The sequence below is a fragment of the Danio aesculapii genome, chromosome 5 (genome assembly GCF_903798145.1).
Source record: "Danio aesculapii chromosome 5, fDanAes4.1, whole genome shotgun sequence".
Classification (NCBI taxonomy): domain Eukaryota; kingdom Metazoa; phylum Chordata; class Actinopteri; order Cypriniformes; family Danionidae; genus Danio; species Danio aesculapii.
Genome location: NC_079439.1, coordinates 42,620,506 through 42,642,714, shown reverse-complemented (window position 1 = coordinate 42,642,714; position 22,209 = coordinate 42,620,506). Strand labels below are relative to the sequence as shown.

The window sequence follows — 22,209 nt, the reverse complement described above, 5'->3', positions numbered from 1 at the left end:
GATGATCACAAATGTTTTGAAAACTATTAATATTGTCAATACACTGGAATGCTATAATTATACGTAATACTTACATTACACATCCACTGGCTGGATCATACTGTCACAGACAGATTTAGAATGTCTGCAAAACATCGGATTGCAGTCAAAACTGTGGAGGTTGCAGTCACCAATGTGGAGGTCACAAACTCAAGCAGTCGCAGATGCAACATTTTCATATTTATCTTGTAGAATGAGCACCACAGTGATCCAGGCAGTATAACAGTCCTGTAGTGTGAAAGGTAAATGAAAATAAATATTTTTATTATTATTATTATTATTATATTTGAGATGTCATTTTTTAGTTGACATTTTGTAATGTGTGTTAATCACAAATTATTAGCCTGTCAAATTTAAATTATTTCAAAAATATTTCCCAACTGCTGTTTAACGGAGAGATTTAATTTATTTATTTATTTATTTTTACAACTTTCAATAATAATAACTTCTAATCTGTTAATCAGAATCCAAAATGTAAGCATTGGGTTAAACAGGTCTGATCAGGAATGAAAACCTCAGAGATAATCAGAACCTGGTTATGGTAGATTAGCTCTGAGCTCCATCTGCTGGACAATAGACTGCAACTGTCATCCTGAAAAACCTGCATGCTCAGTAGCCCAGTCAAAAAGACCAATCCTGTATATGTTTGTAAATATTTCACAAATAAACAAAACAAACCAAAAAACAAAGACCAATCCTTGTGAAATTCATATTCTTAAACATGATCATACCTAATATTTAAATACCTACTATCTAATTATGCACAATGTAGAGCAGAACTAAATTGATATGTTCTCACCATTTATGAACACTTAATTATGAGACAAAATTAATTTTCCATCATTTCACACCATTCCTTAATGTTTCTCAAAGTTTTGACTCCAAAACTCTACACTGTTTACAACATTTTAATGTCTTTCAGTTGTTAATTTCCATCATCTACAAAGACAATAGAAACAGTTGTTGACGTGTGGATTATAAAAGTGTTTTTATGATCATTAATTTTACATTTTTAATGTTGGCTTTGTCAAATTATAAAGCATTTTAGGTTCTCGAGGCCCCCTTGGAGCGACACAGTGGCGCTTGTGGGTAGCACTGTCACCTTACAGCAAGAAGGTCACAAATTCGAGCCCAGGCTGGGTCAGTTGGCATTTCTGTGTGGAGTTTTCATGTTCTCCCCGTGTTGATGTGGGTTTCCTCCAGGTGCTCTGGTGTTCCCCACAGTCCAAAGACATGCGGTATAATGGTGTGTGTATGGGTGTTTCCGATAAAAAAAATATATGCGTTTGTGTGGGTGTGAATGCCAGTGTGTATGGGTGTTTCCGCTGTGTAAAACATATGCTGGATAATTGGGCGGTTCATTCCTCTGTGGCAACCTCTTGTTAATAAAGAGACTAAAAGCTGAAAAAAAAGAATGAATGAGCCCCCTTTAGAATTTTGCTGCCCCCTGGTGGAGAACCACTAGCATAAACTAAATGGTCAAACTCCATTTGGCCACAGCTCTGCATAGTTTAGCGCCTCCAACCACCTCTCTAGTAGCCTTGAATACCTTGATTAGTTGGATAAGCTGTGTTTGATTAGAGTTGGAGCAAAACTGTGCAGATCTGCGAGCGACTCGAAGAATCGAGTTTGAGATCTATCTATGCTGTACAGCTTTTTTACTTCATCTCGTTTGCCTTGGTGCTAAAATGTTTGTTGGGATTATATTGGAGCTTACACGAGGACATATACTCAGAAAAACTGTTTCAAGACATTTCCAGTGGCGAAGGAGAGCGCAGAAATTACATGATGCAAAAAAAATCGCTTCCAATTTATGAGCAATATTTAGGATTAGTTTTCTATTGCAGGTGACACTGTCACCCAAAAAGCCTGATTAACAAACATTGCATTAAACAAAATGTGTATAAATAATTTCAATTGATTAAAAGGCTTTTACTTTTCGATGGCTGAATCTCCTCCGTGTCGAAAAACAATTATTACTTCGTTCACAGCGAACAATTCTGTGATTGTTTACTGAATAACGGACGCTACTCCCGAAATTTGGGTACGTTGATGGGAAAAGCAGATAAGAGAACCTCAGAAGAAAAAAATGCACAAATGAACGACGTGACCCCTTTAACCAGACCGTGTCACGTGACTCGACATCTCCGGACTGGCCAGGATGAGCGCAGCCAGAAAATGGCGGATATTGAGGAGTTACGGGTAGGCGAAAGTGCAATGATAGCTGGCTACTTCTTTGCGTCTTTCATATGCTGAAGGCATTTTGCAGTTGACGCTATGTTATGCTATTATGCCCGTCCGTTTGCTTTTCATGCGTTAGGTTTTTCATAGTTAAAAGAGAAACGCGAAATCACTCCGTTAGACGGGTTGTGTTTAGCCTGTTAGCCACCAACCCGCTACTCGTTTAGCTTTCGAGATGCTACACAAACATTGAAGATCAGCCACAAAATGCAACTGCTTTTATTGCCACCCTTCACTGCATGAAAGCGCTTTATTATAATGCCTGACTGAACTTGACGACTGTTCGCTTCAGGTAAAAAGTTTTTACGTTCTTCACTACTCGAATTGTTTTGGCTGGTCTTTTGTTAGCTAGCGTCCGACAGCAACTGACATTGTTTACATGTACACACAGGTGTTGTTTGATTTATTAGGAGTGTTTGCAAGGGTGAAATATGTTTAATCCAGCGTGTCCAAAGTCTCTTTGTGCGAGTAAATGAAATGGGACGTGCGTTTTGGTATAAGAATTACTAAGTAAACAATAAAAAATATACAACTGAGAATGTTGTTTACACGCTCTAAATTGTCGGCAGCCAACAAAACAAACTTTGTTTGCAATTTTTGAAACAATTTTTGTTTCGTATTTTCCTCAAGATAAGCACTTTAGTGGTGCGATGCATATATCTCCTTTCTGAAATTATATATATTCAGCACCAACCAGCGTTAGCCATGCCATAACAACGATATACTGTGTGTACTGGATACGTTAATGTTAGACACTTGCTGTTATATCTGTCATCACATGACTGACTGATTCATGCTGACCTGTGAAGTGTGCACATTTGTCCAGATTTACTGTAAGTCAAGTTTCCCGCCAGAAGTTCTGTTGATTTCTCTTGAGCTCAACGTGAACATCTGTGTTTTGTTCTTTGTCATGCTCTCGATGTTCATCTAATGGGTCTTGGAATTATTCTCAACATTTTAGATGCATTTCGGTCATTTGTTAAGGATTATTAAAGAAAAAAGGATTAACACGTAAGAACAATCAAGCATGGACCGTGTAAGGAAGGGTCAGTTGAGATTTTCTTATTTCTCTGGGGTTTCTGGAAGGGGGTGTTTTTGGGTGGGTTGTCACTTCACTTCACACACAATTCTTTAATTAATCTGGTTACTAATTAAATGACACTTTTTGGTTTAAAATCTGTCATAACAATGTTCCACAAGCTTATGCCATGTTGATTTTGATGCAGTGGTTTTTGTCTTGTTATAATTGTAAAACAAAAGTTGTAAAAGTACACAAAATGGCATAGAGGGTGGTTATACCTACTAACCTATGGCAAATGTATTCTTACTAATGTGTGGTGTTTCTTTTTTGCCTTGTCTGGATTTATTTTTCAGAATATGGTATCAAGTTTCCGTGTCTCAGAGCTCCAGGTACTGTTAGGTTTTGCTGGAAGGAATAAGAGCGGTCGCAAGCATGAACTTTTGCTGAGGGCTCTGCATCTACTGAGGAGTGGTTGTAGTTCTGCAGTGCAGATCAAAATCAAAGAACTGTATCGGCGGAGATATCCAAGGACATTTGAAGGCCTTCAAGATTTGGCGGCTCTGAAGTCAAGCATTAAATCCTACTTTCATCTGGACAGCAGTGCCACGGTTGTGAACTCAGATCTTCCTCTGCCAACCGGCCAGTCAGACGTCCTTCAGGAGCACCAGGAGAGCTGTGATTCACCTGTGTTTCATGAGTCAAAGCCCATGATGAACATGCAGCAGCCCACGCCACTAATGGCCCCCGTCCACCCCGATGTGCAGATGAAGTCCTTACCATTTTATGATGTTTTAGATGTCTTGATCAAACCATCAAGTCTAGGTAATTTTTTATGAGCTTTGTGAAATAAACAAGAACACCAAATAAAAAAAACAATCAATTCATTTACATTTTACCTTTAAAGTATAGCAGCAGACTTTAGTTTCAGTGATTTTTGCGATCATTGAAAAGTTTAGGGTCAGTGAGTTTTTTTTTTTTTTTAATACATTAAAAGTGATTGTAATTACGTTTACAATTAAGTGAGAAAATCACATTTTAAACAATTCTGTTCTTTTGAACAACTTAAAAAAACTCCACAAATATTAGCACAAGCTGATTTTAACATTAATGATAGTAAATAATACATACATATAAACTGATGCTTTTTTTTGCATCAAATCTGCTTATTTTTCTTATGAGACCGAAGTCCGCAGTAATGATGCTGAAAATTTAGCTTTGCAATTATGAGAATCAATTACATTTTTATAATGCACTGACTGCCCAGCTAAAAAAGTAAGTTAAGGAGTTGATGATTGCATCTTTTTCATGATTAAGACATTAGCATTATTGCAATATTGAGTCCAGTTGTGAATAATAAATCCTAAATGAATTGATCATTACTTGCATGAATCTGAAGATCTTTGTGATGTGCTGGATTATACTGGACAGAGTGGTTCTTCTCAGCGTCAGATAATAACCTGAAAGTGCCCTTTAACTTAGATTATGGCATATGTTCATTGTGGCTTTGTATTGACCACATTGCACAGTGTTTATTTCCGTCAAGAGTTGCATTATTTTTGGACAAAATCTTGTATGATAATGGGAGCATCTCCACTTTCGGACCATTGGTGTCCACTTTCTACTCACACAGTAGATCCACTCTGCATTTTATTTGTATTTTCTTGCTTAAATTCAGTAAGAGATTGTTTTTTCTTGCCAGGTGTTCAGTGTAGATTCAAAAATAATTGTGTAGGTTTTTTCTGTAATTTACAACTGTATTTGTTCTTTAATTTAAGACTGTACTGATTTGTATTTAAAGGTGCCCATGCTGTTCAGAGGTTTCATAATGAAAAGTACTTCATATTTGCTTTGACTCCACAACAAGTGAGGGAGGTTTGCATTTCTCGGTAAGAACTAAATTAATTTGTGTGATGTCAATAATGTGACTTCAGTCTTTTACAAATAGTTTGAATTGGATTTAAGGATCATTATCTTCTTCATAGGGATTTTCTTCCTGGTGGAAGAAGAGACTACATGGTTCAAATTCAACTTAGGTAAGAGTCATTTCAGTGTGCTGCTTTTTTAACTGTTTATCAAAATCAGCCACATGCACAAAGGTGTTGTCATCATAATGCCCATTATAAATTCCTGAAGTTGTTTTGTGTTTGGATTTTCAGGTTTTGTTTAGCTGAGACCAGCTGCCCACAAGAAGACAATTATCCAAACGGCCTGTGCATCAAAGTCAATGGGAAGCTGTTTCCCCTCCCTGTATGTAATACAGTTGTAATTAAGCTTGATTAAACTCACATGTTTAATGTTTTCCAAACCTAAATAGTTCTTGTAACTATGAATTGTTAGAAGAACACGAAAGCCCTTTGCAATTAGACTTATTTTGGTCCACATTTATCAGACTATTTTTTTTTATGGGACACACTGAATGTGTTGTTATTGTTGTTGAACACCTAGACGTAGTGCAACCTGATAGATGTCTTGGGAATTTTAAAGGACTTTAAATAAACCTATTTTTGTATTTAGTCAATATACAAACTGAATCTGAGAATATGGTGCCCTTTTACAAGGTCACTGAGAGATATTCAACAAATGAAGCCTTTTAATTGCATAAAAGTGTTATAATTCTCCCTCAGAATGGAAGATATTATCTGTGTTGGATGTATAAGTGTATGTTATATCCAGTGTTAATCAACACAGTTGTGCTGTTTTGTGATTTGAAAGATTGATAATTAGTTTTTGCAATATAAAGTTTATATTATAAATATATCAGAATATTTATTCAAAGTCATTTAAATATTAAAAACGGCATTTTAAATAATTGCTGATCTCATGATTATCACACAGGGCTATGCACCACCGCCTAAGAACGGTGTGGAGCAAAAAAGACCCGGCCGACCGCTGAACATCACGTCGCTGGTCAGATTGTCCTCCGCAGTACCCAACCAGATAGTAGTAACATGGGCTCCTGAAATTGGGAAGGTTTGTATAGGACTGTCCCTTCTGTTATTTCATCCACTGCTTTAGCCAGATCTGTTTGCTCAGCATTTGTTTGTACTTTCTCTGTTTTCTGCAGACATACTCCATGTCTGTTTACCTGGTCCGGCAGCTGACCTCCCCACTGTTATTGCAGAGATTAAGAATGAAGGGAATCAGAAACCCTGACCACTCCAGAGCATTGAGTAAGATCGCATTTCTCACCTTTGAGAAATTCTAAAAATAAAATCCAAGTTTGAATAGAAATATGACCATAATAATAAGTGTGGTGTTCGTTTATTTACGTTACTCCTCTATATACTTATACATCTATTCGATTAGTAATTATTCAAATTAAAGAATGAAATGACTTACTAAATCACCTCCTTTTTACACTTAAAACAGTTAAAGAAAAACTGACAGCAGACCCTGACAGTGAAATCGCCACAACTAGTTTACGAGTCTCACTCATGTGCCCTGTAAGTTCTGTATATAATTGATTTATTTTAAGCCTGCTGTTAAAAAATGTTACTTATTAATAAATCTTGTTTTATAGCTTGGAAAGATGCGCCTTACGGTACCCTGCCGAGCTGTCACCTGTTCTCATCTGCAGTGCTTTGATGCTGCTCTGTATTTACAAATGAATGAGAAAAAGCCCACCTGGATCTGTCCTGTCTGTGACAAAAAAGCCACATATGAGAGTCTGATTATAGATGGGTGAGATTTACTTTCGCTGCAGGTCGAATCACTCAAAATTCTTCAATTATTTGACCGTAATATTCATTTGTGTAACTTTTCCACTTGTCAGGCTCTTTATGGAAATACTCAATGACTGCACGGATGTTGATGAAATTCAGTTTCAGGAAGATGGGACTTGGTGTCCAATGAGACCAAAGAAGGAGACTTTGAAATTATCATCTCCATGCATCTCAAAAATTGATTGTATGTTTTATTGCTGTGTAAAAAGTGTGTCACCTCTGTTTGTGTTTAAGGTTTATTTGGTTTAAAAATATAGTTTCGTGTTATTTATGCATCTAAAAGTGGTTCATGACTTCTTAGGTTCTGTTCCAGTTCGACAAAGTGCAGTGGTGTCAGTCCCAGAAACCAGCAATCCAAAAAAAGCAGATGTAATCGATCTCACACTAGAGAGCTCGTCTGATGATGAAGAGGATGATCCTCCTCTGAAGAAGCGCTGTATATACATGTCAAAGGCTGAGGAGATGCACAGCAAAGGGTTTGTTTGCATTGATTTACTAAAATCAAATCAAATGACCAGACTACAATCTGATCAAATGTTTCTTTTACCGATATCTTAATTGGATATTTCACCCTAAAATGAAAGCATGGTTTACGAAAGTCAGTGGTTACCTGTTTCCACGATTTTTCAAAATAACTTATTTTGTGTTCAACAGAAAAGCGAAACTCTTAACAGGTTTGTGACAAAGTGAAGGGTGAGTGAATGATTACAGAATTTTCAGTTTTGGGTGAACTATCCCTTTAAGTGTTGGAGTTTTGTGGTTACATTTTGGAGAAGCCCAGAACTTTACACTAACTGCAAATTATTCATTGTGGTGGTGGGAAAACCTGAAATGCTAGCAAATGTTAAATAAATGTGATTTTATTGACCATTACAAGTCCTGTGAACAGTGTTGGGGGCAACGCATTATAAGTAACTTGAGTTACGTAATAATATTACTTTCTAACTAACGAGTAAAGTAACGCATTACTTTTAAAAATTAAGTAATAATATTTGAGTTACTTTTTAAAAAATGTAATGCGAGTTACTTTTTAGTTTAATTCGCTTTTAAAAAATAAATTGCTGAATTAAAATGAAGGTAGTCACAATGAATCCTGCACTCAATGAGAGAATGCAGGAACAGGCAGAAATGAAGATGACATTGCCTTACATTTCTGCAATGGCAGTATTCTCATTATTTTGAACACAATGAAAAAAGGAAAAGAGGAGTGTTTGAATGGACAGTGATTTTAATTTTAAAAAGACAAAAGTAGCAAACGCATTGCTTTAGGCTTTCATTAATCTGTAAATACTGCATGTAGAGCTTTGGGTCAGCAAGTTCTCAGAAGATAGCATTATCCTACATTAACTTTTTAATGTGTTTTATGAAGGTAAATGTAGGTTATACACTGTGTTGTTAATTGCAGAGCTCCTCTATTTAAAAAAAGAAGAAGAAAAAAAACCCTGCAAGTTCTGAAAGAGATCAAACCTCATCCAGGTCAGAAAAAAGTAACTTAAAAGTAATATTATGCATTACTTACCGTAAAAAAGTAAAGCAACTAGTTACTTTTTTGGGAAGTAACTCAATATTGTAATGCATTACTTTCTAAAGTAACTTTCCCCAACACTGACTGAACATATCAAATCTTTAAAAATGAAAGTATAGAATGTTCTGTTGTACTCTTAAGAGCCAGAATGACTAAAAGGACAGATGCAGCAGCTCATTTTCATAATGATCAGCACAGTGCAAATTAGCCTGCAAACAGAGCCAATGATAATCAGTCGTGAGTAATCCACTGACATTATGGATGCAAATTGTATCATTTTATGGATGTAAAATAGCATTGCAATTACCACACTTCAGCAAGCCTTAATAATTTGGTCGATTAATGTAATTGCTTACTTTACATAAATTTGCATTTAAAGGGGAAGGGGAAGTCTTTTTTATTAGTCCTATCAGCAGTATTTTTAGCACTACTTTAGCTGGTTTTCAGTTTATTAGTTGTTTGTTTTTTATTCTTTCTATTTTAGGGTTTTGACTTACCAGCCATCAACTGTTCGGGTGCCAAACGTCCAGACGCTGGACACCTCATACCTGACCTCCTCAATAGCGGACTACTCCGTTCCATTCCACCATTCATCCTTATCCTCTATTCCCACAGATATGCAGAGTACGCAATTATCCAAATTATCAAATACGCTTTTGTTTATGCTTTAGGTTCAACATGAATACTAACTTTAATCCCATTATACACCTCTTTCCCAAAGGTCTTGACTTATTTTCTCTGATTCAAGGGGATCCCCAGGTATGTTCTTAAAAAGCAATGCTGAGATTACATGCATTAGGACTTCACAGCTTTTTACCACTTGTTTTCTTTATGGTCTCTTCAGCAGCATTTCAGAGGGCCCATATTTTTAGACAGCCTCTCCAGCAGCCTTCAGAGTGCCACCACCAGCGCCAGTCTGGTTTCCTCATCGGCTCAGTACGAGACAGCAACCCACAGCAGCAGCTCGAGTCATGAGACGGGCGTAATCACTGGAGGATCTTCAGGTCTATCAGACATTATATCACTAGACTGAATGCTAGTGCAGCGTGATCGGCCAGTCACCAAACGAACTGCACTCAAGGCAAGTAAACCAAGCTAAGAACAATTCTACCTTTGAATATGGACCTCAAGAATCTTGTTTTACAAGGACTGCCATGAAGCTCTCGGAATGATGTGGCTTGGTCAGCAACAATGCTGTTTTTAGATTTCAAACCTGAATCAAGCGGTTATCTCCTGAATTGGGAAAACTGAGTTACACAATGACTTGGAGCGAGCAGAGCAAAATAAATTGCGTAAATGAGTGGACTGGAAAGCTCAGACACATTGAAAAGCTGCACTCTAGTCTCCGTCGCTCTTGTGTTGCGTCGACGGTTCTGCAGTTGAAACGGAAACAGGTTTTCAGCGGCAGCTCATTTTATGTTTCGTCTATTTCAGCAGTGCAATTATTTTTTTACAATAAAAAGCAATAAAAATGTTTGTTGTATTTTACGAGGTTCACTTGTCTGATATTACGGCTTTTTAACGTTTTTCATTTGTTTGTGGTTATTGTTTCCAGAGCCATCAGATTTGGAATCTAATTTTTTTATGAAAGTTGTTTTTGATACCTCGACACATCTAACATATTCACATTAGAAACTGTCATTTGTAGCTGACGTTTGTCTAATTTTATGGATTTTGGATGGGAAACAACTTGCAGCTACATGTGTAATAAAATCGAAGCAACAAAATCCTTCAATGTTTTGATATAGGAAATGAATAACACGATGCAAGCATATGTTTTGTCTTCAGTATCAGACTTTATTGCTAATGGCAATTTACCTAATAGACATGAGTTGATCTTATTGGATTGTGAACTGTACAGCAAACTGAAGGCATGTGAGTGGTTGTTTATTTCTTTTAGTTCCCCCATGTCATGTAGTAAAGATGCTCATATGATGGATGTAAAAAAAAACAACAACTAAAAATGTGCAGCAAATGTTGATACAGTGCTTTTATTGTCCTTTCCGATCAGGGCTGAAGTTTTTTTTTATGCGCATAGCTCTCCACTAATGATGGCACAGGCAGATCTGTTTAGACTCTTGAGTTCTTTGCCACAGTTCAAGATGATACATATACATCCTAAGACATGTAAACCAATACACAGTGATTAGAGCGCTATTTCATGTTCATCTGGAAAAATATATTTTAAAGTTGGCTTAGTAAGTCCAGATTGCTGTGTTGTATTGGCTTGAATTTATGGACACATCCACTTGTTTAACGTGCTCAGATTCTGTTTGCTGCTGATTTATTTATGTGCAGCTTTGAATATTTAAATTAAGCTCTATTGATAGATTTTTCTGTGTAAACATTATGCCGTACACTTCAGAGTCATCACGTTAACATTGTAAGGTTAATAGTTTAATTCACCATGTACAATCTGAAGGATTTTATAGTTTGTCCAAGAAGTTGTCCAGCGCTGGGATGCCTTCCTTCAGACCTTTGCGTTTACGGGTATCGGCCACAATTTGGCTTGGTTTGCTGTTTACGTCATAGGGGTCACCTGGCAAAATCTGCCAATGGTCGAACACGCACTGAGGGAAAGCCTGTCCGCCAGTGTTAGACCTCAGGTCTGCTGTGAAACCTGTACAGAAGCAAAGGCAAGGCACAAATGATAAATTTCAACAATATATTAATTCAAGTATGTCTAACGTTTGCCATTTCTCAAATATATGTGTGAATGCATTAATAATCCTTTTTATTGTTGTATACAGAAATGACCTTCTGCTGTTATTTTGATATAAAGCAAAGCTTGAAGCTGCTGTCATATGGGAAGAATTAACTCACCAAATGATTCATTTACAGGTAGATATGCCTTCACAACAAATATAGGTGTCCCGGCCACTTGAGACTCCTCAAACACATGGCCTCTTTTCCTGTTCAGAACACCATAGATGCCACCAACTACCTGCTCTGGGCACTGGTGAAGAAAAGAAACAAAATATTGTTGGCATCAAAAATGCACTCCTATTTTTCTGTTTGCTGGATCTGACATGTATACCTGAATCTCCACCAGGTAAATGGGTTCCATGAGCCTGGGCTGTGCTGTGAGCACTGAGGCATAGAGAACTCTGCGGGCTGTGGGAATGATCTGACCACCTCCTCTGTGGATGGCATCAGCATGGAGAGTCACATCATGAATGTCAAACCGGACTGCCCGCATGTTCTCTTCACAGAGTGCACCCTATTAAAGTAACGCAGTATAGTACCTCATTATCATGATCTAAACCATAGGAATGTTTAAGCAAAGAAAGAAACAGGCAACCTGGAATACTCACTTCTTTGGTTGCCCACTGGAAACCCGCCACTACGCTGTCCTTTATCTCATTCAGATACTGAACTCCTTTTGTAATATCCACAAGGATGTTAGGTCCTGTGCCATCTGGTCCGAAGCACCAAATCTTACGGGCCTCGGCCACTTCCCATTCGTATTTCTCAGCCAGGTAGCGAGCTCTCAGTTTGAGCTCCTGCCGAGCGCTCACATCACCCTTGTCGATATCCTCGGCCAAGCCATCTGACAAGGGCCGAGATTTCATGTACAGACGATTGTGCTTGTTGGGAGACTTGGACAAGCAAACCTGGTCTGATTCATCACTGACAGTTTCACGGTAGGACACCACTGGGTCTGATTTCTGCAATAAAATTCGGCTGTTAGTGTTGAAAAACAAAGTAAAACATATCTTTATAATGGTCTGTATTGCTTGCCATCCAAACTCTACCTTCAGAGGGATGCAGGCATGATCCTCCTCAAGGTCTTTTAGGCAAATCTCAAGATGAAGTTCACCAGCACCTGCCACAATGTGCTCACCAGACTCTTCAATGATACACTAGCAGAAATGGGAAACTGTTATTGGAAAGGTTGAATTTTGCTTATACAGTTTTATTACTCCGCTCAGATATTCACCTGAACCATGGGATCAGACTTAGCCAGGCGTTTGAGACCCTCCACTAACTTTGGCAGATCAGCTGGGTTCTTGGCCTCCACAGCAACTCTCACCACAGGACTAACGCTGAACTTCATAACACGCATGTTGTGAGAATTTTCAAAAGTGGTAATGGTGCCAGTCTTGACAAGAAACTGGTCAACCCCAACTAAACCAACGATGTTCCCACATGGCACATCTTCAATGGGCTCTACATAGCGACCCATCATCAGGATTGTTCTGCGGAGGACACAGTGAGAACATTGTGATCACGATCATCTGATCAACACACTGAGAATCATAGAAGATAAATTACATCTCTTATTGACCACAGCCGACCTTTGGATTGGCTTTAAATACAAGTCCTCCTTCTTCCCTGGTGTGAAGTTGGGACCCATAATGCGCACCTTCTGTCCTGTAGAAACTATGCCAGAGAAGACACGACCAAAGGCGTAGAATCTACCTTTGTCTGTGGTTGGAACCATCTTGGAGATGTACATCATAAGAGGAGCTTTAGGATCACAGTTCTTTATACCTGGAAAGTCAATGGAAGAATGTGAAAAAGATGACAAAGATGTCTCCAGCAGGGTTTGGCAAGTCGTTTAAAGAAATTATTAATTACAAATTACATAATTTAAAGTGTATTTAAATTACTTTTCTAATTACTTTATCTAAAATGTCATTGAATAGCTGGAAATCACTGTCACAATTAATGTAAAGGCAAAAGAAACAAAACTCTTAATTTAAATATGGCTGAAACAGTGCATTTTAGTTTCATTAAAAAGTATACTTAAGTTTAACTAGTACATGTTAGTGATGGAAAAAAGTATATTCATCATTGTCTAACATAATTAAAAATGCATATTATGCAGAAACAATATTTAATGATTAAAAAAATGTTTTAAATGTCTCATTAAAACCTCAACAACTATGAAACAAGTTCAGTGGATCGCCACAGGGGATTGCCAATTTAATATGTGCATTCAAAATAAATATTCATAAAGGCTTCAAAACTTCATGAAGCAGTGCTTTAAAAACAACTGTCCCTGTCAAAGTATTAACACCATATTTTGTACATACTGTACTATATTGTCATATTTTTACTCAGTTAATTGTTTCACAAGCATGTGCAATTGCCTTTATAAATGTAACCCTTTTTATTTGAAAATTAGAATTAATCTCTGAAACGTATTCATAAAACAAACGTAATACAATGTCTCCGCTTTTCTGAATTTATTTAAACAGAACTGTTGCATTTATGTACAGTATTTAAGGCAAGTATTTTATATTAAATGACCTAAAAGCAGAAAATAATCCCTTACTTTACTTTTTCAGTGATAACTTTTTTAATTTACAGTAACTAATTAGACCCAACAGTGACTATATTTACATGGACATCAGTAATCAGATTGTTTTGCTGTAATCTGAATAAGACAATAATATGATTAAGGTGTTTACACAAGTTCCTTACATGATCCTGTTTTACATGTTATAGCACATAATTTGATTAACGTCATTGTGTCACCATGCCATTCATGTTTCCTTCAGAGTTTCATGTAATTTCAGGTGTTCCATTTTTAATTTTTCAACTTTAAATGCAGTTTGGCACTTTCACTTTCATTCGGGAACATTTCGTTCATGCCCCCATGACAAACGAGATATTGGATGTGAGTATGACCTGCTGGAAGAGGAATTTTTATATACCAAATTTGATAGTGCACGCCATATGGGTAAAAAAAACCTCTGCATTTTGCGATGCAGCGGTCTGTGGTCCTTCACTGACTCGGTAGGCACAGAGAATAGTATCAAACAGCAGTGTGTGTATAGACTAACCTGTTGCAAAATGTGCCGAAAATCCTCCACGACGGAAAGAGTTTGATTGCGGTGTTTGCATGTCTGTACTGCACTTCATTAATGTGACTAAAATCGGCATACTCGCATGTCTTAATTCCAGTTCTGTTTAGTTCGATTATGACTTTAGTCGGATTAAGGTAATCAAAAATCACTGTTTACATTGTAGACTCTTAATCAGAGTATTGTATTAATCGTATTAAAATCTGATTGTTCATGATTAAACATACTCACTGGTCTCCAGGGTTAGTTTCAAAAACTTTACAGTGCGGAGACTCACCCATGGCGGCCTCATCATCTCCTGGACCCTCGTAAAGCAGTTCACAGCGATACCTTTGGGCAGTGACGGGAGAAGGAAGATGAATGGTGATCATCTGTAGCAAAGCATCACCTGCAGGCAACCAGCGGCGCATCACAGCCTGGAAGCATCAAAACAACAACGTGTTACCAACAGAAGTCATGTCTCAGGTGTTATTGTTCTGAGTTAATGTTTTAGTTTGTTTCACCTTGAGTAGAGGTTTTCCTTCCTTTTCTTTGTCCTCTGCATCAAGCTTCACTTCAAGTTTCTCAATTAGTTTCTGGGTTTCTTCTTTTTTGAAGTTCATAATGGCGTCAAAAACCTGTGGGTTAAGTTCATATTAGAGGATAACTGTAGCATGAGATGAGTGATATCTGAAGAACTGTCTGTAAACACAAACCTTAAAGATTGGATCCAAGACGAGCTGACAGAAAGTGCGAGGAAGCTTCTTGCCATCTGCATTATTAGCCGTTTTGCTGAATTTTCCACAAGAGGGATCAAAATACCTGAAAAATATGACTTAATTTATTTGATGTTCACAGCATTTACACTGGAAATCACATGTAATTTACATTCATCCAATGCTTCAATGTTTCTTTTACAACCCTTACTTATCTCCCCACAGCTTTTTCATCATCTCCTCCACTTTTTTAGCCCGTTCTGCTGGAGGAAGATCTCCTTTTTTCTTATCTCCTTTGGCAGCAAACTTGGCCACATACATTTCTGCAAACTGCTTTAGGGTAAAAGCCCAGCCGTGGAGCCCTGACCCAAATCCTACAGTCCCGATCACAGGATCCACCTAACCTCCCCCAAGAAAATAGTGAGAAACATATAAATAAAATGTTTAATGTATAAAGTTGTCTTGTCGGTCTTAAGTTCAACTGATTTGTTACCATAATGTTTCCCATTGGTCCATGCTCCCCTTCGCCATAGGTTGAGATAATGACGTTAACATTCTCCACAATCCTCTGGAAGGTTTGGAAAAGCTCATCGGGTTCCAGCTGCAGCTCGAGGAGAGCACGGTCCATCTTGTTCATCATCAGGACAGGCTTGATGCGCTCAGCAATGGCTTGCCTCAAGACAGTCTCGGTCTGCACACACACACCTGCAGAACAAGTCAGATTTCTCCATTTTTAAATTTGCTTTATTTTTATTTATTTATTTATTAATTCCCAGGTTCTCCTGGTTGCATTTCCTGAATTTTCATTGCCAATCTTAAGCCAGTTGCAATCATTTGTTTTTTTTTTTTTTTTGTTCAATTTGGAATTTCCCCTCATTCATGTAGTGGAGTGGCAGTGTGATGAAACTACCCACTCCAGTCCCTCACAACGGGGGGATTAGAGTGAGTACTCCAGTTTGGCCCCACCCTGATCCTTAAATTTGCCTTATTAGGACACATCTTTTATCTCAAGCCCTACATTTGTATAGTTGAGACAAGCACCAATATACTTGAAGCAACATTTTTTTTTATTTATTATGGTATAGTTCTCTTGTCATATACAATCATAAAACAATCCAATGTACAGTCATTCATCAGCTAAAGACTAAAGTGAATGGTGAAATTAACAAAAATCATTCAATACACTGTCTCCAAAAAATCCAAAAGTGGATTCCAGATATGCCAGGAATCATCAGATCTCTGATGTAAGTCACTCCTTTTATGTATTATTTGAAGTTTTTCAAAGTTTGAAACATCTTGTCAATGCAAATGTTCATAAAAATTTGCTATGACAGGTAAACGCCAACAATCGTGTATTGGTTAATGGTGATAATATATTAGTTACATGAGCACAAGGGCTCAAGCTTCATTTCTACTGCTCAGTCTGTAGAGAACATTCAGGAACAAAAACATCAACCCCGGAGAGCTGATTATATAGAAATAGAAATTTAATTCTATAAATAAATAAGAATTTCTTGGTCATTTATGGGTGGGAATTTCTTCAATGTACACTACCTGACAAAAGTCTTGTCGCCTATCCAAGTTTTAGGAACAGCAAATAATAACTTGACTTCTAGTTGATCATTTGGTATCAGAAGTGGTTTATATGAAAGTCAAAGGCCTCTAGATTACACTTATTTTACCAAAATAAAATATAATCATGCCTTGATTTTTAATGATTTAATTAGGACAGTAAGGTCTGACTTTGATTAGACAAAAGTCTTGTCACTTAACAGAAATAATGTCCAGTATAGAATATAAAGTCATGGTGCAGTGGAAAAAGAATTTATATTTTGTATGGCTCCCATGAGCTTGGAGGACTGCATCCATACATCTCTGCAATGACTCAAATAACTTATTAATAAAGTCATCTGGAATGGCAAAGAAAGTGTTCTTGCAGGACTCCCAGAGTTCATCAAGATTATTTTTTGGATTCATCTTCGATGCCTCTCATTTTACCCCAGACATTCTCAATAATGTTCATATCTGATGACTGGGCTGGCCAATCCTGGAGCACCTTGGCCTTCTTTGCTTTCAGGAACATTGAGGTGGAGGCTGAACTATGAGAAGGAGCGCTATCCTGCTGAAAAATTTGCCCTGTCTTGTGAATTGTAATGTAATGGGCAGCACAAATGTTTTGATTCCTCAGGCTGTTAATGTTGCTATCCACTCTGCAGATCTCTCACACGCCCCCATACTGATTGTAACCCCAAACCATGATTTTCACCAAAATTGACTGATGTCTGTGAGAATCTTGGGTCTATGTGGATTCCAATAGGTCTTCTGCAGTATTTGTGATGATTTGGGATGCAGTTCAACAGATGATTCATCAGAAAAATCTACCTTCTGCCACTTTTCCAAATGATCAACTAAAAGTCAAGTTATTATTTGTTGCTCTTACAACTGGGATTGACGACAAGACTTTTGTCAGGTAGTGTATTACAATTTATGACCTTTTTTGCTATTTAAACTATGTCTCCAAAAGAAAACTTCAGCAACATCTGTTTGAACAGAAACATTTCTCTGTTTATCTCACTTCAATTTTGTAGTCAACATAGGTATTCCTATACAAAATGGAATGGTCGAGCAGTCAAACTGACCAATTCTTTGTTGAAAACCTGATCAATCTTTTATGCACCTTTCTGTTACGTTGTTATTGTTATTTTACTAACTGCATGCTTAAGGTGAGCCTACTCACAAGAAAACACGGTTGTAAAGAAAATGATTTATTATTCAACCAAATAGTATAGTTAATCAATATTGGCAATATCAATTTGAGCATCTGTGTATCTATATAGTATTGCCACAGAATAAATCATGATATTATGCTGAATCACTGTACTATACTATCTTTTCTACCACCCTTCATGATCAGATGCTTTCTTAATTGCTTCATTCTTAATTAAAAGTTTCTTTTCATTGAAATGTTTATATATTCATCAAACTGCATCTTTCAGCAGTGTGGGTGGAATCGGGATGTTCGATAACAGTATACCACTACTCAGGTACATCAAACTTATTGAATGAATGTTATTTATTTAACTTGATTGATAAGATTGATTTCCTAAACTGAATTTGTCCTACCTGATACACAGTCCACCACGACAAGAGCCCCATCTGTAACTCTGAGAGCTGCTGTCACCTCAGAGGAGAAGTCAACGTGTCCCGGTGAGTCGATCAGGTTGATGAGGAAGCCAGAACCATCCTTACACTGCTTAATGAAGGCTGAGTCATTCTCGCTGAGCTCATAATACAGAGAAATGGCCCTGTGAGGGGAAACGCACATGCAGATGCTTTCATTGCTTGGGATCTTTTGTCGGATAGTATTTTTTCCCTCAAAGAAATTGATAAATTTGTTTAGCAAGGATGCATCAAGTTACAGTAAAGTCTACATTAAAAGAAGAAAAATCCTTAGAAATATGCAAAAGTTTCCACAATCTTAGCTGAGATAAATAAAAACTTATGAAATAAAAATAAATTAAATCTGAAATAACATTACAATGAAATATATCAATTCAACTAACAAATCCTGAACTTTTGAAGGATTCAGAATTCAGTAAATGTACTTTTTATTGGACATTTTGGGCATGTGTATTATATCAAAAGTGAAAAAGATGTCCCTTAATATTACATTTCATTCCAGATGACATGTCATTTCTGTAGAATACCTTTTTGTGACCTGAATATGTCTTTTTAAACAGGAATACCTACGTTGACTTGATGGTGATGCATCTCTCCTGTTCATCTTTTCTGGTGTCAGTGAATCTGGTCTCTCCTGCACGTGCAGAAGCTATAATGCCAGCTTTACACACCAGGGAATCAGTGAGAGTGGATTTGCCGTGGTCCACATGGGCGATCACAGACATGTTCCTGATGTTGGACTTTTTGTCCATGATCTCCCGAATCTGGTCAACCGTGAAGTTCACCTGAGGGACGAAGGCAAGTGTTGATTGTGGAGTAAATATGAGTGTGTTTGTGTGTGCGGGACAATGATGTCAAAACAAATTATGGAAACATAAAAAACTATGTGACAGTCCAACTAAGCTCATTTTTTATATAGTTATGGACAATACTTGAGCCAAATTAAATAAATTACAAATGTCATTTTGTAAAATATTAACAAAAGAATTTTGTATTTTACAATATTTTCCAGAAAATTAGAAATGCTCATAATAACAAATGGTGATTTGAAAATCGATTATAATATTAAATATGGACTTCCTAATCTTTCTGAAGCTAAAAAAATATTGGTATTGTGTTGTCTGAAACTAAATATAAAGATGTCAAAAAACAGGGCATGTTTTTGCTATTTTAGGTAAGAAACTTTAAATGTCATCAGTAGTTAACAGAATAAAATAAAATGGATGTTTTACTTAACCACGTTTATTTGAAACTTTTCAATTGGTCACTTAATTTCTTACATATTTATAGAATTTGTGTGGCTGTACGTGTAATTTATGTGCTGTAAATATAAACCAACCTATTTTTATTTTGCACTGTATGCATTGTACTACATAATAATAATATAAAGATAATGACAACACTAAAGTAATGCAGTAAATATTTATACACTAATGCCACAGAAAACACAAAGTAGAATAATTAAAGTTTAAAAATGAATAAAAATAGGCCTATTGAAATAATATTACAACTTATTATTTCAAAATAATAATAAAATAATGTGAAGCTGAGTCAAGCATTCCCCTTTATCCATGCCCTTTCTTTTAAAACTCGGGCTAATACGTTTAACTGCCTATTTCGTTGCATTGGAATTGTACAGCTTAAGATTGCTACCATTTCTACTATGTACTATGCTTTAAACCCTAACAGTAATAGCTGACTTCAGTGCTGTTTTCTGAATGTATATGTATCATAACTCATATTTTAAGAGTGTGCAGTGAAGCACTGCGTGTGCCATGAGTGCGCACTTTCTGTACTGCAGTCTCTTCAACTCAGGCGCTGCCCAAGAGATACACTCCGCCAATGACGCGCTTCTCAGGCCTGATTAAGAAGTGCTTAGTTGTCTGATCACTCAAAAACAACAACATTGCGGCCCCTTCACTTCAATAACTCTATTTGCACCCAGCATCCCTCCACAGTCATGGCTTTCTCGGTCTCTGCGCATGAAACTTTAATACGCGCACAGAACAGCACGGTGGGCGTGAACGCGCTATTTATAACGGGGCAACGTTATTCCAGTGTGCAGCCATAACCCTAAAATAACGTGGCTTACTTTCCCTTAAAAACAAAGATCGACCTAACCGCGTGTGGTTATTCGTTACATGTATTCGCAGTACAGCTGTCACACGACGAACTTAATGAAATCGCGACTAATCCGTTATAATCTGTTTTAGGATAAAATGACGTTTATTTCAACACGTCATTCTCGCCCCCTATTCTATAACGAGGCCGTTACATTAATTAAATGTAAGACAGACCATTCAAGTTCAATGTTCACCAGAATCTTCTTAAAGCAGGTTGTCGTTACGTCATAGACAGATGAATAAAATGAGATTACATAAACGACTGAAGACGTGCGTCCTAATGTACGAGCGTGTTTTAAAATAACATGTAAGACATTTTTTACGCTGCCTGGTGAAATGACACGGTCAAATAACGTACCATTTTGGCGAATGGCTCCCAAGTGTAGGACGGCCTCGCGCTGCGGTCGCTGCTCCTCTCCGGTGGAGGACTTGGGGGGGAAAGAGAGAGAAGATGACGTCGAGTCTGAGTTTATGCTGCGACAGTCTGACGGACAGCACTGCGGAGTCATGTGGAAGAGTCATATGGACCTGCGGGACCCTATTACTGGACAGACCGGTCCCAGTGTAGGGATTAATCAAAGATTAATTAATAAATTCTTAGTAATAATAAAGATAAGTAATTGTTCTCATTTTTGTTGCATTGGCACAACATCCCAAAATCCAATATAGACATTTTTTAAAAATATATTTAAGTGCTCTTTAGACGACTTTTTTATTTTTAAACATAATAGTTTTAATAAATCATTTCTAATAACTAATTTATTTTGACTTTGCAAAGATGACAGTACATGTTTTACTTATTTTGTACGATTTTATTCATCCTAAATTGTAATTTAAAGGCTTAACTAGGTTAACTAGGCAAGTTAGGTTTTTTAAGTCATTCATTGGACAACACTGGTTTGTTCTGTAGATCGGAAAAATCTTAAGAGAGCTAATAATATTGACCTTAAACTTTAGTCTTTTTTAAAAATATTTTTATATATTTTTACTATGGTAAATATGTCAATGTTTTGGTAAATATCACTAGTGAAAAGCATTAAAGTTTCACATATAAAATTTATTTATATATATATATATATATATATATATATATATATATATATATATATATATATATATATATATATATATATATATATATATATATATATATATATATATATATATATATATATAATTAGTACACCCCATCTTGAAAAAATCTATTGTTGCATTTGAACAAAACAAATTTATTAAACAGATATATTTATTAAAATAATATTTTACTCACCAAACATATTTAGAAATTGAAAGCGAATACTAATATTAGTTGTAATGAAATATTGGAATTTTTTTTATTACATAATAATTTTATAATAATTACACAATTTTATATATTTTTGTTTGTTTTAAATTTTGCTCTTTTTAAATTTGTTTTAAATATTTTTTCCTTACATTAATTTGGGTGTACTAATTTTGGACCGTTCTCAAGGTTTTTTGTTAGATTAGTTCCAAATTTGTCTCTCCACACCACCACCAGTGTGCAGCTTCCACTTGGATGATGCGACAGCAGCCACAGGACAACGGTGCCAGTGTGCTCACCACACATTAGATATTGGTGGAGTGGAGAGACAGTGATAGAGCCAATTCGGTAGATGGGTATGATTGGGAGGCCATGATGGGTAAGGGCCGATGGAGGGAATTTGGCCAGGACACTAAGGTTATACCCCTACTCTTTACGAATAGTGGATTTTTAATGACTGCAGGACCTAGGTTTAACGCCTCATCCGAAAGACTGCCCACTGACAGTATAGTGTCCCCTTCACTATACTGGGGCAATAGGACTCACACGGACCACTGACTTCTACCAT

General features: G+C 36.8%; 2 protein-coding genes across 6 annotated transcripts; one reads left to right on the top strand and one right to left on the bottom strand.

The window, feature by feature from the left end:
* Nucleotides 1-2,177: 2,177 nt before the first annotated feature.
* On the top strand, nt 2,178-10,036 carry pias2 (protein inhibitor of activated STAT, 2). Of its 5 annotated transcripts, none has more exons than XM_056458257.1 (15): nt 2,194-2,572; nt 3,242-3,326; nt 3,655-4,123; nt 5,100-5,187; nt 5,284-5,334; nt 5,458-5,548; nt 6,137-6,271; nt 6,366-6,471; nt 6,671-6,744; nt 6,822-6,982; nt 7,074-7,207; nt 7,325-7,499; nt 9,033-9,172; nt 9,270-9,307; nt 9,393-10,036. In XM_056458257.1, exons 3-15 carry the CDS (start codon nt 3,658-3,660, stop codon nt 9,579-9,581), a joined length of 1,848 nt encoding a protein of 615 aa, XP_056314232.1. In that variant the 5' UTR covers nt 2,194-2,572; nt 3,242-3,326; nt 3,655-3,657; the 3' UTR covers nt 9,582-10,036. The 5 variants fall into 5 exon arrangements, with proteins under 5 accessions (XP_056314230.1, XP_056314229.1, XP_056314232.1 ...); XM_056458258.1 differs by having other exon boundaries at nt 2,195-2,241; XM_056458255.1 differs by lacking the exon at nt 3,242-3,326 and having other exon boundaries at nt 2,178-2,241; nt 9,396-10,036.
* A 286-nt stretch (nt 10,037-10,322) lies between these two features.
* On the bottom strand, nt 10,323-20,827 carry eef2l2 (eukaryotic translation elongation factor 2, like 2). Its single transcript, XM_056458253.1, has 15 exons — nt 20,718-20,827; nt 18,807-19,021; nt 18,180-18,361; nt 15,550-15,761; nt 15,268-15,455; nt 15,057-15,162; nt 14,865-14,978; nt 14,639-14,777; nt 12,847-13,042; nt 12,489-12,747; nt 12,304-12,411; nt 11,863-12,216; nt 11,586-11,768; nt 11,372-11,504; nt 10,323-11,168 (listed from the first exon to the last, which is right to left on the bottom strand). Exons 1-15 carry the CDS (start codon nt 20,718-20,720, stop codon nt 10,975-10,977), a joined length of 2,586 nt encoding a protein of 861 aa, XP_056314228.1. The 5' UTR covers nt 20,721-20,827; the 3' UTR covers nt 10,323-10,974.
* Nucleotides 20,828-22,209: the final 1,382 nt, after the last annotated feature.

Bases quoted from the DNA above. Each gene is read 5' to 3' on its own strand.
- pias2 (XM_056458254.1), top strand. From the start codon at position 2,218: ATGGCGGATATTGAGGAGTTACGG. The intron at 6,472-6,670 runs GTAAGATCGCAT...CACTTAAAACAG, and splicing joins TGACCACTCCAGAGCATTGA to TTAAAGAAAAACTGACAGCA. The intron at 6,745-6,821 runs GTAAGTTCTGTA...CTTGTTTTATAG, and splicing joins GAGTCTCACTCATGTGCCCT to CTTGGAAAGATGCGCCTTAC.
- eef2l2 (XM_056458253.1), bottom strand. The intron at 11,769-11,862 runs GTGAGTATTCCA...TTACTTTAATAG, and splicing joins TCCAGTGGGCAACCAAAGAA to GGTGCACTCTGTGAAGAGAA. The intron at 11,169-11,371 runs GTGAGTTAATTC...GCTTCTGTACAG, and splicing joins ACCTGTAAATGAATCATTTG to GTTTCACAGCAGACCTGAGG.